This window comes from Anthonomus grandis, chromosome 3 (assembly GCF_022605725.1).
Source record: "Anthonomus grandis grandis chromosome 3, icAntGran1.3, whole genome shotgun sequence".
Classification (NCBI taxonomy): Eukaryota; Metazoa; Arthropoda; class Insecta; order Coleoptera; family Curculionidae; genus Anthonomus; species Anthonomus grandis.
The window spans coordinates 35,939,429-35,957,354 of record NC_065548.1 but is presented as its reverse complement, the minus strand read 5'-3'; the positions used below and the strand labels follow the sequence as shown (position 1 = coordinate 35,957,354).

Here is a 17,926-nt window from a genome sequence, read left to right as displayed (position 1 = left end):
TTCCCTTACCAATCCCTACATCCTCCCTCACCAAGAACTCACTTATATACCTTAGCAAAAAAATTTACAACCATGTTTCTCTATGTATCAGACAAATTTTGGAAGTTAAGAAATTAAAAAAAAAATTAAAATCACTTTTATAATCCAGGGCATATTATAGCCTTGGCGATTTTGTTAATGATACCTTTTGACCTATGCTCTGACATCATTTTAGTGTTTTGGAAAATGTATTATTGCTCGCCCTGTATGGTTCACAAAAATTTCGATTATATGGCGTTTGAAAGACAAAAAATGAAGCTATTTTTTCGTAAAAACATTTTGCCCGAAATGAGTACCGTTTGGCGGCAAATTCCAAAAAACAGAAAACTCTTGAAAAAAAGTTTCAAATATTTTATTTCTCCTGTAAAACTATACCTTTTCGCTTTAACACTTTTTTTTATCCAAATTATAGTTTAGGCTCTGAAGCAGTTTTAGTACTTTTGTTCGCTTATAGTTACTCACCCTGTATACGGATCTGGCCCAAAAGTAGATAGATATGAACCTCTCAAGAACCCTTATATCCTGAAAATTTCAGGTTGATTGAACGCTTTAAATTTGAGTTTTGAGCTCGACGAAAACTCGATTTTTACCCAATTTTTCGAATTTTTTACTTTAACTTGCTTCTACTCCCTTTGTGGGTACTGGAAAAAAAAATGTCTACAATCTATAATTCTCAATGTATTGCGAGTGATATGCCAAATTTCACCATTTCACTACTCATACAACCAAAGATATGAATTTTTATATGCCCAAAAACACGAAAAGTAGACTCGGACGCCACGGGCTTAATATGGTCGCTGACTTTATATAAAAATCTAACACAGTTTTTCGGTGAAATATAGAGAAGACCTAATATTTGAAAGTATCATAATTTATATAGGATTTGATCCAGCTTGGCGATGCAACAACCGGTATATTTAACGCACATCATATCACGCAATTATTGTAATATTTAATAATAAAATACACTCAATGTGGATCTAGAAAAAAATGTAATTGCACTATATAACGTTACTAATAACATCATGAGGGCCTGGGATAGGGTTTGCGTGATATTATGGTACTTTGGATTTCTCCAAGGCATTCGATACCTAAAACCATAATTTATTCTTAGTTAAACTTAAATTCTATGGTTTTGAAACTATATTAGTAGTGTATAAACGCGGTTGGCTATGATGTCATGTAATTCTCCATGTGATTCTTATGGATTTCCGGTAGAGTAAAAAAGAGGCCGGGGCTTATAAGATTTTAAATTGGTTATTTACATTTTCTTCAATATTTGGTATACTGTTACATGTGTATAGGTATGAAAATCTGAGATAACCTGACTTTTTTGTGGACATTCTCACTGTGAGAGATATTTAGACTTTCTTCAAAATGATCTTATCCCCGCTCTGATAACTTTGTATCCGGATTTGGAAGAACTCGACATGCACTAACGTGATCTTTTGTTTTCTGCAAGATGGAGGTGCGCCACACTATGCTTTACCCGTTCGCAATTATCTAGATGAAGCTTTTCCAAATCGTTGGATAGGTAGACGAGGGTTAATTGAATGGTCCTCGATTACTTTTTATGAGGATACTTAAAAAGTAAAGTGTATGTCACTAAACCAGCAAGGTTAGAATGTTTAGAAGAACAAGTAAAGATAAGTGGGCGGAGTCAAGATATAATGGAGGGCTGTGATTGGTGGGAGGGAGGGAGGGGTGGGAGGTGTGTAGCGGCCTAATTGGTCAGAATTTTGACGGGAAGATAAGAATATAAATGTGTGGATTGTAGATATGCAAAATGAGGAGATGCAATAAATGTGTTGGTTGATATGGAAATGAGTAGAAATGTGGAATGGGCATTGATGAAGCGGTGTTGAAATGGAAAGGGGAAAAATCGGTAGATTTAGGGAAAAGAGGTTGTAAGGTGGGGAATTTCCGTACAATCGCTAGCGCCATCTATGTAAGAATATATTTAAGAATAATGTTTTTATTAATTTAGAATTAAGAATATATTTTTTCCTAAATTAAATGAAAATTACACAGACTTATGTTGTTGAGGTTTTTTCCTAATATTTGGGATAATAATGTTTTTAATTGTTCGTATAAATATAAATTAGGACAATCTATGTAAAATTTTTTCAGGTTAATTTTATCTGAAGAATACAATGAATTTGTAAATTCGTTTTATTCAATATTTCAAACTTTGGAAGAAACGACAAAACTGAATAAATGGACAGGTCTTTTGCAGTGAACGTTTTTGTTTCCAATTCCATTATCTAAAATTTATGTTTATGTATAATATATAAATTTTGATGCATAACTAAAAACAACATTTCCTTAGGATCTAAGTCACATAACTCATTAGAAGATACGATAATATCAGGAGTTACAAGAAGTGGAAACCGTAGACGATCTAGGGGCGGTGTAGGGAGCGGACGTGAAGTCGTTAAATTTTTTTGTTCCATGTAGGTGTTGTACGGTCAGTACGTCATCTTGATCTAACGTTTTATACTCAGTGTAGTAGGCGAATATAAGAGCGGTAACTATATTTGACCCAATCCTAATGTGTGTCCGATTTCATGAACTAAAGTTCTAAGCAAATCGTATTGACCAGCAGCCGGTTTATGATCTAGATCTAAATACTAGCTTTCACTACTATCAATGTGAATTTCAACACAAGAATTATTTTTATTGGGATAACGTGCATGCGCCAAAACTCTTCCTTTGCTATCCAAATCATTTCAACATAATGCTTTAACCTTTCAAACATCTAAAACCATTTGATGAAATGATTAAATTGATATATCGAGATTTTGAAAACTTCGTATAAATCTTAAATCAGTAACATTAGCCCAAGTTTTAAAGGCTACCTCGATTAGTTGGTGCATAACTTGCGAGGGTATGAGCGTATTTTCCAGTCGAATAACTATAGTACTAAGTTAGTGTTTTCTTGGTTCATTTCTCAATAGATGTTGAATACGAAAGATACTTATCAGATTAATCACATAATCCAATGATTCGGATATATCAGTCAAAGAATAGTCACTGTTATTGTTAGAATTAAAATATCCATACTTTATTAGGCAATTTATATGATTTATTTTAATTGCATTTAAGTAAAAAGAATAATGATGTTAACTGCATCATATGTGTTTTAAAACTGATAAAGGGTATATACTTACTTATCATCTATTTGAAAATATCATTGTATAAATTAAACTAAAATTTAAAAAAAATTATCATTATTTAAAAAAAGCATATTAATAAGTCGTTAAAGAGTTTAATTAATACAAATCATAAAAGTTATATTCCATTTAACTGTGGACATTTATGCCTAAAATATTTATATAATAATGCTTAAGAAAAAATAGTAATCATTACATAGATGGCGCTAGCGATTGTGCGGAAATCCCCCACCTCACAACCTCTTTTCCCTAAATCTACTGATTTTTCCCCTTTCCATTCCAACACCGCTTCATCAATACCTATTCCACATTTCTACTCATTTCCATATCAACCAACACATTTACCGCATCTCCTCATTTTGCATATCTACAATCCACATTTCCACACATTTATATTCTTATCTTCCCGTCAAAATTCTGACCAATCCACCAATCACAGCCCTCCATTATATCTTGACTCCTCCCACTTACCTTTATTTATTCTTTTAAATATTCTAAGCTCGCTGGTTTAGTGACATACACTTTACTTTTTAAGTATCCTCATAAAAAGTAATCGAGGACCATTCAATGAACCCTCGTCTACCTATCCAACGATTTGGAAAAACTTCATCTAGAATCTAGATAATTGCGAACGGGTAAAGCATAGTGTGGCGGACCTCCATCTTGATGAAAACAAAAGATCACGTTAGTGCAAGTCGGGTTCTTCCAAATCCGGATACAAAGTTATCAAAGCGGGGATAAGATCATTTTGAAGAAAGTCCAAATATTTCTCACAGTGAGAATGTCCACAAAAAAGTCAGGTCCTAAAACTCTTCCTTCCACTATACCGCATCACACATTGACTTTTTGAGGGTATTGTGTATGACTATAAGCCAATGAGGATTTTCGGTCGCCCAGTATCGACAATTCTGTCTGCTCACATGGTCGTTTAGAGTAAACGTTGCTTCGTCAGAAAATATTATCCGTTTTACAAAATTATTGTTATTATTACAGAATTACTGTATTTGCTCATAAAATATATTTCGGGGATCAAAATCATTTTCCGATAGCTCTTGAAGAAAGAATATTTTATAAGGGTGGAACTTTGCTTTTTTAATACTTTTTAATACCTGTGATTGTGGCTTTGGGATTATCTTGGACCGTTAACAGAACGTTAAGCTCATCTTCTTCCGTTATTGAACCCCGACTAGCTTTTTGAGTATCCCGAATATGTCCGAATTGACGAAACTTTGCTTCAACTCTGCTTACCATGCTTTGGCTTATAGGCGACGGATCACAGATAAGTTTCATTAAACAACTTTGAAACAGATGAGTTGCATAGACGCAAACGGTGGCGTAGCCATATTATGTAAACAAAAAATCATTTTACTGATATAGGTGGACCTGATTTTGCTAAGATTACGTATACTCGCATTAAAATTAATTTTAAGGATGGTCAGGAAGTAACTTTACTGTCTGTTTATGTAAAACCTCAAACAAAAATATATTTAAGTAATTGGAATACATTTTTTGACATTTTAAAACCTCCCTTTTTGATTGGAGGAGATTTCAATGTTCACCACGAGGCTTGGGGATGTTCAGATATTGACACCTATAACTCTGTTTGATTAAATGCATTACATGAAAAAAATATATTTATCTTAATACAGGCAAATATACACATCTTAATTTATTAGGAGGAGAAAATTCGGCCATAGATCTATCCTTAAAATCACCATGTCTTAAATTATTTCTGGATTAGGATACTATAAAAGACCCATCAGAGTCTGATCATCTACCTATACAAATTATATGTACATTGCACCAAAGCTTACCATTTTTAATCAACAAAAAAAATTGAATACTAAAAAGGCAAATTGGAATGAATTTTACATCGAATGTTACAACGAATTTTAAAATTCAAATAAATATTTATATTAAGAAGTTTTAACAGCCCTAAATAAGGTTATGGAAAGATCTATTCAAATTTTTAAACCTAATGAAAGAAAAAAGAAAAGTCGTAGGTTTTGGTGGAATGATAGGTGTGACAAAGTAGTAATGGAAAGAAAAGAAAAATATATACTTAATAAAAATACACCTAACTTAGAAAATCTATTATTGTATAAAAAAGCAGACGCATTAGCAAAAACGCTTAGAGAAGAAAAAACCAAAAATTGGCAAAACTTTTGTAATAGTCTTAATAAAAACACCCCAATAAAAAATGTTTGGTAAAAAATAGGTATGTTTAAAAATCGTAGACAGGATAATTATCAACTAATCCGATTGGACGACCCATGGATAATAATAATAATAATAATAATACATCGTTTATTTGCCCAATTTAGATACAAAGATAATAAATATCATATGCTTTAAAACCAAAAAAACATCTTAACCATAATATAGGCAAAAAGGAGGCTAAAGGCAATTTAAAAAAGATTCGTGTTTAACCTCCTTCATTAAATAAGTTATAATTTCTTTTCTGTTTCTTTTGTTGCATCCAAAATAAATTACTAGGTATCCCCCAACAAGTGCCAAACATCCAATAAGCTTTAACATACCCAATACATACATATTTAATAAACGCGACGATCGCCAGATATACCCATTTTACCGCAATAAATATTTTTTGTATTTATGTTTAAATACGCTTGTTGATACATTTTTAAAGTCCTCCGGAATCTGGTTGTAAATTAAATAAATATTATAAGAAAATGACCGCTGATAAAACATAGTGGTATGCAAAGGCGGAGAAATTAGACCTCTATGGAGATTCAAAGAATGTACGTCAGTTCTATAGCGTATTTTATTTAATAGATACGAGGGGCGATTTAAAGTTATTACTTGGTGAAATACAGTAGCAGCATGCAGATTTCTACGATCCTCCATAGAAAGCCATTTGGTTTGTCGTAGCATGTAACTTACAGGATGTCCACGACGAATGCCGTAAATTAATCGCAAGCATGACTTTTGCACTCGCTGAATTCGACCTTTGTCGATAGAGTCTAAGCATGGACCATATACGACGTCGGCAAAATTAAAATGACTCAAAACCAGAGCGTCGCATAAAGTAATTTTTTGAGATGTTGAAAGCAGGTGTCTATGCGGAAACAGCTGTTTTAAATTAGAATAAGCAGATTGAATGCACTTACTTATATGCTGTTTATACCTCATATTGATGTCAATGTGAAGTCCCAAATTGCGGAAACAAGTAGAATGCAAAAGCTTGTTTGAGGAAGCTTCCAAAGCCATACTCTGATGCAATACTTCGCGATTTTTGCCGAAAATCAAGAAGGTAGATTTAGACGCGTTTATTTGCAGATTGTGTTTTTCTGAAAAATCTATTAAGGCTTTTAGATCATCGTTTATTTTCTTGGCAGCTATTTCTTTACTTTCAGGAAAAAAAGAAAAGTAGAGTTGCGTGTCATCAGCATATAAATGAGCACTGCAATATTTTAAACAACTGGTGAGATTACTAGTATAAATACAAAATAAAACAGGTCCCAATATGGAACCTTGTGGAACTCCACATAACTGAAATGCAGTAGATGAAATGCCCTTATTCGTTTCAACGTATTGATTTCTATCGGTCAAATAACTTTTAATAATATCAATTGCGTCAGAGTCAAACCCATTATAGCCTAAGATCGCGTAGAGTGATGTATGATTGATACGATCAAACGCTTTGCTGTAGTCGATAAGTACTAAAGCAGTGGCCTTACCCTGATCAGTAGCTTCAATAATATCATCTGTGATCTTTAAAAGTGCCGTGGTACAGCTATGACCCGATCTAAACCCTGACTGAAATGCCGGTAAAATATTATATTTATCTAGGTACTCCCTAATTTGGACATTTAATATCTTTTCCATGACTTTAGAAAGAACTGGCAGAATACTAATAGGTCTTAAATCATTAAAATCGGAAATATTTTGCTTTTTTAAAAGTGGAAATATTTTTGAGACCTTCCAGACATCAGGAAAACATTTGTCTAATATACATGAGTTTACAATATTAGTTACAAAAGGTATAACTCGGTCCACACACAACAACAACATCTCTAGATTTATTTGATCCGCCCCGGTAGCAAGCGATTTAATCTCGAATAAATATTTTCTCACAATATCAGTGGACACGGTATGAAAATTAAATTTTGATAATATTTGACGCCTTTGCTTATTTTGATACAAATTTAAAAGATCTCCATGCACTGAATTGTTCTGCGCTGAGGCCTGTATAAAATGATTATTTATAGAATTGGGGACATTAAGATGATCGGGTAATTCGTTAACTTTGCCATTTGAAAATACATTAAGTTTCTTTAGCCTTTGCCAGAAAATCTTTTTATCTTTAAAACCCATAGTTACTATCTGTGCGAGGTATTGTTTTTTTTCTTCACGTATTGCAATGCTAGCTTGATTTTTAATTTGTTTGTAATAGTCCCAATTCAAATCAGTTTTAGTCTTTTGATATTTTTTGTAGGCTTTGTTCTTCAAACTTATCATTTTTTTAATGGTATAAGTTAACCATGGAGGTTGTTGTTTTTTTATTTTGTGCTGGGTTAGAGGTGCTAAAACGTCGAACAAATTTATCAAAAAATTATTTAAGGCAGCGACTTTTTCGTTAACTGTTTCCAAATAAATTATGTGTTCAAATGGGGTGACCTGTAAAAATTCGTTAAGCAATTCTCTATCAATGTCTTGGATAGAAGAATTCTATAAAAATCTAACCCCCTGTTATGTATCCAGCGACGTGAAGCACCTGAGGAAGATGTGCCTTTGTCAGTGGCGAAGCGTGAACTTTTTTTTCGGGTAGACAAACAATAAATCGTTAATTAGAAAAAAATGTGTATTCAATATTATTCACTTTAATGAAATACAGAATGAAAGCGCATGAAATATTAACTCAAAGAGAAAAATTATGCAGTGATATAAAAAAGAAATAAATAATTACTACTAGCATAAAAAGATAGATAGATAAAAATAAACACTACTTACAAAAAAAGACAACTAAAATACAATTGCCAATATCGAACAGTCGTTCATAAATAACCACTAAAAAAACCTTTTCTATACACCCAAAAATAAAAATACTAATTATTAAATTACTATAGCACGCGCCCCCACCAAATGCAGACAAAACTGAAGATGTATTGCGGCCGACCAGATCAAGCGTGTCCATAGACCATAACCCTCAACAGCATAATAAAATAGCTGGTCGACTTCGATAGACAAAAGCTCGAATGTCTTCCCCGCGAGTTAATTTTGCATACGTAATAGGCTGAATGCGGCCGGACCTCTGTAGCCTGCTTGATGCGTATTTGGTTCGATATGCTCCAAATTTCGGAAGACAAATATCAATGTGTCTTCCTGGGGCTCCTTTACATTAATTGGGTGTCAGCCCTGTATTTCTATCTTAATCGATGCGGCAGGCGGGGCGCGCCTTCGGATTAATTATGTTTAGATACTATATAATAATAGTAAGGATAGCGACTACGTTCTGTGTTATTTTTTAAAATTTTAATTCAACAATTACATGAAATAATTACGTGATAAATTAATGACAAATAACTGGATAATTTTGGGTAGACAGTGTCTACCTTGTCTACTCGTACGCTTCGCCACTGGCCTTTGTGTTGGCCTTTTTAAATGGAACTCTAAAAAATAAAAACCACGCCAGGGACCGATAATATTCTATACTCTATGATTTTGAACATAAAAAATACCCAGTATCACAACTGAGGATTTCGAAGACTTTGCTCAAAAAAAAAAAAAATAAAAGAACATTTAACTATTCCCTGTAGAAATACAATAAAGTATTTGGGAGTTCTATTAGATAAGGAGCTTCTTTGGAAAGATCATATTCAGTATTTAGTTAAAAAAGCTGAAAATGCTTTTAATATAATCCGGGTAGTTACCTATAATAAATAGGGAGCAGACCCCAATGTTGCCCTTATGTTTTATAGAGCCTATGTCAGATTAATATTGGACTACGGTTGTCAATTCTACGGAACCGCAGCATACAACCATTTAAATAAAATCGAAATAGTAAAAAATAAATGCCTAACATATTGTGTCGGATTTTTAAATAGTACACTAATTAAAGTATTAAAGGCAGAAACTGTAGAACCTCTTTAATTTTTAAGAAGATTGTATCTAAGTGATAAGCTTTTGTTAAGGTTAATTTCAAAAAATAGCAGCTTAATTAATAAGATACATAATCTTACCATTTTAAATTATACTAATTCTTACTGACATGGCGTCTTAAAAAAAACTCCATTGTTAGTAACTAGCTATTCCTGGATCTCCTAAATTAAAACTAATATTTTTTCTTCAGAAATAAATCCTCAATGTGATATTAATGAATTTTACTTTAAATATATCCCAAAATAAAAATAAATAATGATAACAGTGGAAATCCAATAGAATTTAAAACTAAATTTGGGTAAAAATTTAAATACGAACTATGCTAATTGTGAGCATATTTTCACAGATGGCTCTGTTTTAAATCGCAAGACGGCATGTAGTTATTTTCATCAAAATACTAACTTTGTCAAACAAATGAGACTTCATGACGAAGCTTCTATTTATACTGCTGAGCTTTGGGCTATCTGGGAAGCTTTATTATATTGTTTGAATTATGAGAAGAAAAATAGATTTTTAATATTTACAGGCAGCAAAAGTGCACTTGAAGCCTTAATAAACTGTAAAACAAAAGATTTTTCCAACTATATTATTAAAAACATTTTGAACACATTTATGCGTTTGGAAGCATCTAACAAAAATGTTACTTTAGTCTGGATTAAAGGCCATGTTGGTATTAAAGGTAATGAAATGGCGGATAAATATGCAAAAGAAGCTACAAATTCAAATCAAATCAATTCAATCAAAGAAACTAATAAAAATTTTATACGAATAATTTCTCGCCTGAGAAACCAACATGGACTTACCTAGTGCACATGAAAAAAATAGGACTTAAGGAGGATGATATCTGTTTATGCGGCGAAGTGGGTGATTTAGATCATGATAGTCTGGGTTGTTCTCTTCATTGTAATCAAATTAATATTCTATATTCTAACATAGTAGAACAGGTAATAAATCCGTTTAATGTAAGTACCATAATATTGTCAGAAAATATAGCTCTCTATATAGAGAGTTATATAAATTTATTGCAAAAAAAAACATATCAATTTAAAAAATAAATAAATCAAAAACTTAAAGCAAAAAATTAACTAATTTAAAAAAAAATGGGAATAGCAAAACAAGAAAAAAGAAAAAAAAAGAGAAAAATGTAGAATGGCCTTTTATTCGATTAAACAAATACACAAATTAAAACTCATAACTAATAAATCCATAATTTTAAAATACATCAATTAATGCATCTCGCCATAATCGAGTCACGTCATAATCTCTCCTTGTCAATCACTTATGCCAACCTAACAAAACGTAATAACTATCAACACATATGACTATTATGTTATATCTAAAGGCGCGAAATTCAAATTTTAAAATTAAATACTACAATTTCGGCCTAACCTGACTAAAGATCGACCCGATCTTAGTGAGGTTTCTCGAAAATTAAACCTTATACATAAGTCAAAAGGTGCCATAATCTATATAATAATACATAATTTCTCATAACATAATCTTACAAAAGATATCATAATCACACATAATCAGAAATGTAATACATAACTTAGACATAATCAAAACCATAATAAATAATAGGCACATAATTTCAGTTTAAAGCATAATCTCACACATAATCATAAATACATGAATAATGTATAACATAATGGAATATTACTTATAATAATCTCATAAATGGAAAATCATAATGGCATAATCATCAATGGAAATAGCATAATCATAAATCATACATAAAATTAGAAGTCATAAAATATTAAGGCGTAATAGGTAATTGCATCAAATTTAATCATAATAACAATGCAACCACAATTTCATGTTATCTGGACTACAAACACCTTCGAAGGGCCTTTGAGTTAACTGGAAATTTTCAACATCAGTTATTAAATACCTATCATTCTCTAAAACCTTCTTAATTTCATATGGCCCTCGAAACTTTGGAATAAGCTTTTTGTTTATGCCTGGACTAACATCTATATTTTTTATCATTACATAATCGCCAACTTTATAATTATGGGGTTGCTTATGTTTTTTGTCAAAATATTGTTTATTATATGCTTGCACTTTAGAATTTTGTTTCATAGCATCTTGTCTAATTTGATTTAAATCTCTATCAGAATTAATGTCACTGTCTAAAAATGATCGAATATCATCATTTGGATCCCTTTGATTAATACCAAATAGTAACACTGAAGGTGTTCTCCCAATTGATCGACAACAAGTATTGTTTATCGCGAATTCAACTTCGGGAAGAAAATTACACCATTTATTTTTAAGTTCTGCTAATTTAGCTAACATAGGGGTTAAATCACGATTTAATCTCTCAATCTGACCATTCGATTTAGGAGAACCTGTAACAATTTAATGCTCAATATTATTTTCTTTTAAAAAGTCAGAAAATTCATTAGAAGTAAATGCGGAACCACGATCAGACACAATTCTTAAAGGGCGACTATAAACCCGGAAATAATCTTCTAGTTTATGAATTACTTCTACAGTTTTAGTGGATTTTACATCATAGAGCTTAATAAATTTTGTAAAACCATCTATAATCTCAAAGATATAATTTTTACCACCTGGAGACTTTTCTAAGGGGCCATAATGGTTAATATGGAGGGTTTGGAAGGGTTTATTACCTTTAGGGATATTATGTAACACACCTTCGCGTTTACGGACTAAAGAATAAGAAATACACTTAAGACAATTTTCAATATAATCTTTTATCTTCACCTGAAAATTAGGGAACCAATAAACTCTACTCAAATACTCAGTGGTTCTATTAATTCCTACATGTCCTATACTATCATGGCAATTATAAATAACTTTGTTTTCCATAGACTTCGGCACATAGAAAAGAGTTTTTGCTCTAGCCTTAAATTTTTTATACACCAATCCATTACGAAGTTCAAAATTCTTATCTTCTGAAACTAAAAGTTTTTCTTTAATTAATTTAATATCTTCATCTAAACTCTGGGTGATCGAAAGATTTTTTTCGAAGGTATTCTCTTCAAGAATTAAGACACTATTGGCACGAGAATCTACGTGCTTCATACGATTTCCCTCTCTATGCTTTAAAACATAGTTATAATTTTATAAAGTTAATGCCCAACGATTAATTCGTCTATTAATTTCTTTTTTGTTCAAAATCATTTTAATTGAAATGCAATCCGTCACAATTTTAAATATTGGTACTTGATTTAATTAACCTTGCAGATAAACTCTAAACCTCTCTAACGCGTTAATTATTGCCAACATTTCAAGTTCATAGCTGTGCATTTTAGATTCTAGTTCAGTAGTTTACTAAAATAAAATACAGGCTGAAACAAATTATTATGTTGTTTTTGCAACAGAATTGCACCGTAACCTATCGAGCTTGCATCACAATGCAGTTCAGTCTCTAATAATGGGGAAAATATGGCTAAAACAGGTGCTTCAACTAACTTGGATTTTAAAATATTAAATGACTCAAGGTTTTTTGAACAATACTCAAATTTATTTTCTTTTCGAACAAGATAAATCTTCTGAAATAAGAAGCTAAACCAAGAAATTGTTGTACCTTTTTAATGCAATTTGGTACTGGGTAATCTAACAAAGCTTTAACATTCTGGGGGTTTGGACTTATAACACCAAATTGATTTATTTTGTAGCCTAGATATAAGATTTCTTCCTGTAAAAAAGAGCATTTACTAATTCTTAACTCTTAACAAATTTTGTGTCAGCAAAAACAAGACTTCTGACAAAATTGCTAAATGGATGTCAATGTCATCTGTTGCAATTAAAAGATCATCAATATAAATTAGTATTTTCCCTTTATAAATAAAATTTTTAAAAATTTTACTTATAAACTTCATGAACACAGTTGGTGAATTAGTCAAACCAAATGGAATTTTTAAATATTCAAATTGGCCTAAGGGATAAATAAAACTAGTACATTTAATAAAATCGTCAGCCATTTTCAATTGATAAAAAGAGTTTTTGAAATCAAGGGGGTTAAAATATTTTTTATTCTTTAACATATCAATCTGGTCTTCAATTAAAGGTATTGGGTAATGATTCCTAACATTTTTTTTATTTATTTCCCTATAGTTCACACATAGTCTCTTTTGTCCATTCTTTTTATTTACTAAAACTATAGGACTGCAATAGGGCCAATCACTATCTCTAATTATATTTTGTTTTAATAGGTCATGAATAATATGCTGTAACTCTAATTTCTCAGTATATGACAACTTTCTGGGCCTAAAACTTATTGGCTCTCTACTATTTACAATTAAATTCATTTCAAAATTAGTTTGGGGCTCTAAAGGTTTTCTTCAACTTCATAAATAAACTTGTGGTTAGTTAGGTTTTAAATCCTCTTCTGAAATACCCATATTATTTCCCAATAAAACTTTGTCATGGAAATAAGTGGAAAACTTCCCTCCTCGTTTCCATTTCCTTCCTTTAAATTTTCTCATCCTAGCTACCCTATCAGGCCTAGCACTAAACATTCGTCTTAACTCAACAGTCAAATCATCCCATGGCATAATCACTAAATCATTTTTCGAGTGAAACCAGGACTTTGCTTGACCCACAAATTTGCCAACAGCAATAAGAGTCATCACTTGAAGGGGTACATCATAAGTATTCTTGGCAGCATCCACTCTCTGCAGCCAAACTTCTATGTCTTGACCAAAACCAACAAATTCAGGCAACAAACTAGCAATCTCAGCATTTGAAAATTGTTTATGAGAAGTAGGGGAAGTTTCATGAGGTCCAGGTTGTGACAATGGAACACAATTTTGCTGTCTGACGCGCTCATACGACATAATAGCGCGAACAGTAGCCTGCACTATGTCATCCATAGCAATTGCATGCATATTTTCACCGCCAATCTCACTAATACCTTGATTTGGAAGATTTTGTGTTATGTAATTCTCAGAATCGTCTTCATTCTGGGAATTGTTGTCTCTTATCCATGATACCGTCGTCGATTGACCGTTAGATTTTATCTTACCCCACCTGAACTGTAGAATGGCCTTTTATTCGATTAAACAAATACACAAATTATAACTCATAACTAATAATCCATAATTTTAAAATACATCAATCAATGTGTCTCGCCATAATCGAGTCACGTCATAATCTCTCCTTGCCAATCACTTATGCCAACCTAACAAAACGTAATAACTATCAACACATGACTATTATGTTATATCTAAAGGCGCGAAATTCAAATTTTAAAATTAAATACTACAAATAAAAATATTGTGGAAAGTTGATACACAATTGGCTTTTAGGTTATCGCATTAATTTTAGGGTGTCTAGGTTTCATATATATGTAAATTGGTATTTTTTGTAATAAAATAACATATTTAACTCTGTAAAGTGTTTACGTGTTTTCAGTTGAATTTGGTCTGATCTCGGTGGACTTAAAATATTATAGGTTTTTATTATTTTTTATTTAATTTTTTTTGTTTTTTTCCTACTTCATCATAAAGAGAGAAGCTGGCCAGTTGGTTTAACCAGTGCAAAAAAAAACAACTGAACCACCTCCTCTTGAGTACGCGACATATCTCTGAATCCAATCATGCACAAGATTTCGATTCTTTCACGTTCGGTTCTCATATTTCATACAATAACAGTAGGTAATAAAATGTAGTTACTAATAAAACGCAGGATGACACTGCTTTCGCCTCTCAAAAAGAATAAACACCACTTGTAAAAATACTTCAAATAGTTGCAGCAAAATACAGTCACTTTTTGACGACATCGACAGCAACAACTAAAAAACCAAAATACCAATATTTAATTTAGATAGGAATTTCTTTAATTTTACATTTTATCATAATTTTTCGTTCAAAATTGCTTATGTAACCACTATTCATTTGTACCATATCCTTTGTAAAAAAATGCGCTCTTTCTGATTGTGCATTAAAAAATGGTGGTTTCCATTTAAAAAATATATTGATGACGTGATGTATTATTAATTTTTACGTTAAATTGCTCTTTCAAAATGGTATGGTCCCCCCAACTAATAACAGTTAATGAAGATGATTAAGATATGCCCGTTTTTCATTTCTAACTGTCATAGTAATAGAATTCATCAGTTGTTGCAGATAATGATGCTCCTGACCCACTTCTTTTATACCTGGAAAGTGCCCTTTTTTCTTAGCTTTATCATAAATTTAATATTTTCCGTTATCCATGGAGCTGGTGGCTTGGTTATACGTGAACTTTTTTCACGTGGATGAAAATGGTCAAAAACATGTGTAATCATTTTATTACAATATTCAATCATTGAACCAACATTAGTCATGGAGTATCAAAATGCAATCTTATCAAATCTGTAACAAACCTGTTATCAAACTGAACGTGACTAAACTGTTTCAAGTCCCTATAATTTTTAAATTTAACGGGCTGCTGGTTCTTTTAGGACGTACAATACGTGGGTAAAGTATCGGAAATCTAACCCCTAACACAGTGTAAAAAATAAGAACATTACACAGAAAATAACGACGATTAAAAAAACAATTTCTGATTTAAATAAAAAATTGATTTTGTCGCAAATCTTTTTCTTGTTGGTTGCGTTTGAGACTGTCGACCAACATTTTTCAGCAACATAAGGTCATTGCATTAGTTTCTTGAAATTGGCTTGGTACTAATTGACTATAGAGCCTATTTTGTTATATCGTATTGTCTATTTTGATACTTTAAAAAAATGATATATTAAATACACTGAAAAAATTATCTGGATTGCCTTATGTCCATCGTTGAATGAATTTTTTTTATTTAAGATTATGCTTGTTTGATATATTCTTATCTAATGCATAGTAAAAAATAACTTATTTTTTTTAGTTTGCAGATATAGTAAAAAAACAGAAAATTGTTATAAGGGATAAGGAACAACTAGAACGGACCATTAACGATTTGGACACAAAGAAAGAACGAGCTCTGAAACTTGCATTTGATCAAGTTTCAAAAGACTTTGGTTCAATATTTGCCACACTTCTACCAGGTGCGAACGCAAAACTGGTCCCGTTACAGGGAAAAAGTATACTTCATGGTTTAGAGGTAAGATCATATTAATTAGTTCGTAAAACATTTAACTGAAATAATACACTGCTTATTTCAATACAATTTTTTTTTTAATTTTAAGAAATGCCAACCTGTCCCGTTAATTTTTTTAAATACTTTTAACCCTTTGGCAGGGGTTGCAACCAGCCTCAAAATCTTAAACAGGAGTGAGATCCAGTGATAGCTTATTTTAAAGGACTTTTCATTCTACTTACAACTGCCAAGTTTGAAATTGCTAACGTGAGTTTTCGCAGTGTGACAGCTTGTCAAAGATTTTGAAACAATACCATCGTTTAATACTTTTAGCGCTAGTTTTTGTAAAAGTTCTTGATTACAAAACGAAAACGCTCGCACCCGTTGATTTTTGATTTTAGAAAAATCACTTTTTGTTTAAATTTTTAACCCCATAACTTGAACCCCTTAGCGAGGGTTACATTCACCCTTATTTTTTAAATGGGAAGGGATGTGTTGTGATAGATCTTTTGAAAGGGCATTCAATTTTCTATACAATAGCGCTTTGTTTTTTTAAATTTGATCTACGTCTTCCCAAGCAATGGGATTCTAAACATGTTACTGGATAGGTTTGGACTATTAGGAATTCATCAATACCATACTCACCTAGCTTTGCAGTTCATGATTAATTCTGCCGAAAGCCTAGGAGACGTCCGTATAGATAGAACCAACCATTAAGTTGGTAAGATGCAATGTGAATTAATAAAGATAAGCCATCAGAGCGGTATTGAAAGTGCAAAGGATAAAGGGAAGATCTCATCTGGACCTGGGGCTTTGTTCATCAACTGAACACAGTTTTTCTCAAAGTGATCCGATTGATGGGAGCCGCTGTTACTTCTCTTGCCAAACATGTCTCTGCTTAGAAAACACCATAAACAGAGGAAAATTCCTGGCGAAACCAGTCAGCCAATAAAGGAATCATATTTTCAATAACATTTTTCTGTTAAGAAAAAGTGGGCAGGAATCCTCGGAGATTATTTGATAGTTTTTTTGAAGGGAATTTGCCTATTTTACTGGAAAATGTGCCTTTTGGACTACGGAATGATGTAGTTGATGTATGACGGTACCGCACATTTTAGCATCTAAGCGCTAGAGTTTTTAAATCAAAATTTCAATAATCATTCGATAGGTAGGAACAATAGAATAATAGAAGGTGTAAATTTCCAATATTTATTGTGATTTTGATCTGGTTTTTCACCCCGTTTTTATTTAGTGTTTGTCTGTTCAATTTTCTTAAAACATATAATACAAGGCTGTACTAAAAGTCATGAACCTTTGAAAGTCATAAAACACACCTAGATAGTGCCCTTTACAATTAAGAGCTAAATTAAAGACATCTTCAAATTTCTCACGTCTCTCAACTAAATTCACAAATTTCTGTTCATATAAAAAATGCGCGACATATGGTATTATAGTTTATTTTCATAGCTAATTACAGCTTATAATTTTTTTTAAATATGATACAAACTATGCGTTAGGATACAACTAGTACTACAGATATAGTGTAACAAGTTTCCAGTAAA

At 31.8% G+C, this 17,926-nt stretch overlaps 1 protein-coding gene across 1 annotated transcript in view; it reads left to right on the top strand.

The window, feature by feature from the left end:
• LOC126734464 (structural maintenance of chromosomes protein 2) overlaps positions 1-17,926 on the top strand; it is a 105,996-nt gene that overhangs the window by 78,639 nt on the left and 9,431 nt on the right. Inside the window, exon 15 of the mRNA XM_050438107.1 lies at positions 16,173-16,388. Within this exon, the coding sequence (XP_050294064.1) occupies positions 16,173-16,388 (216 nt within the window). The remainder of the gene's footprint in view (positions 1-16,172; positions 16,389-17,926) is intronic.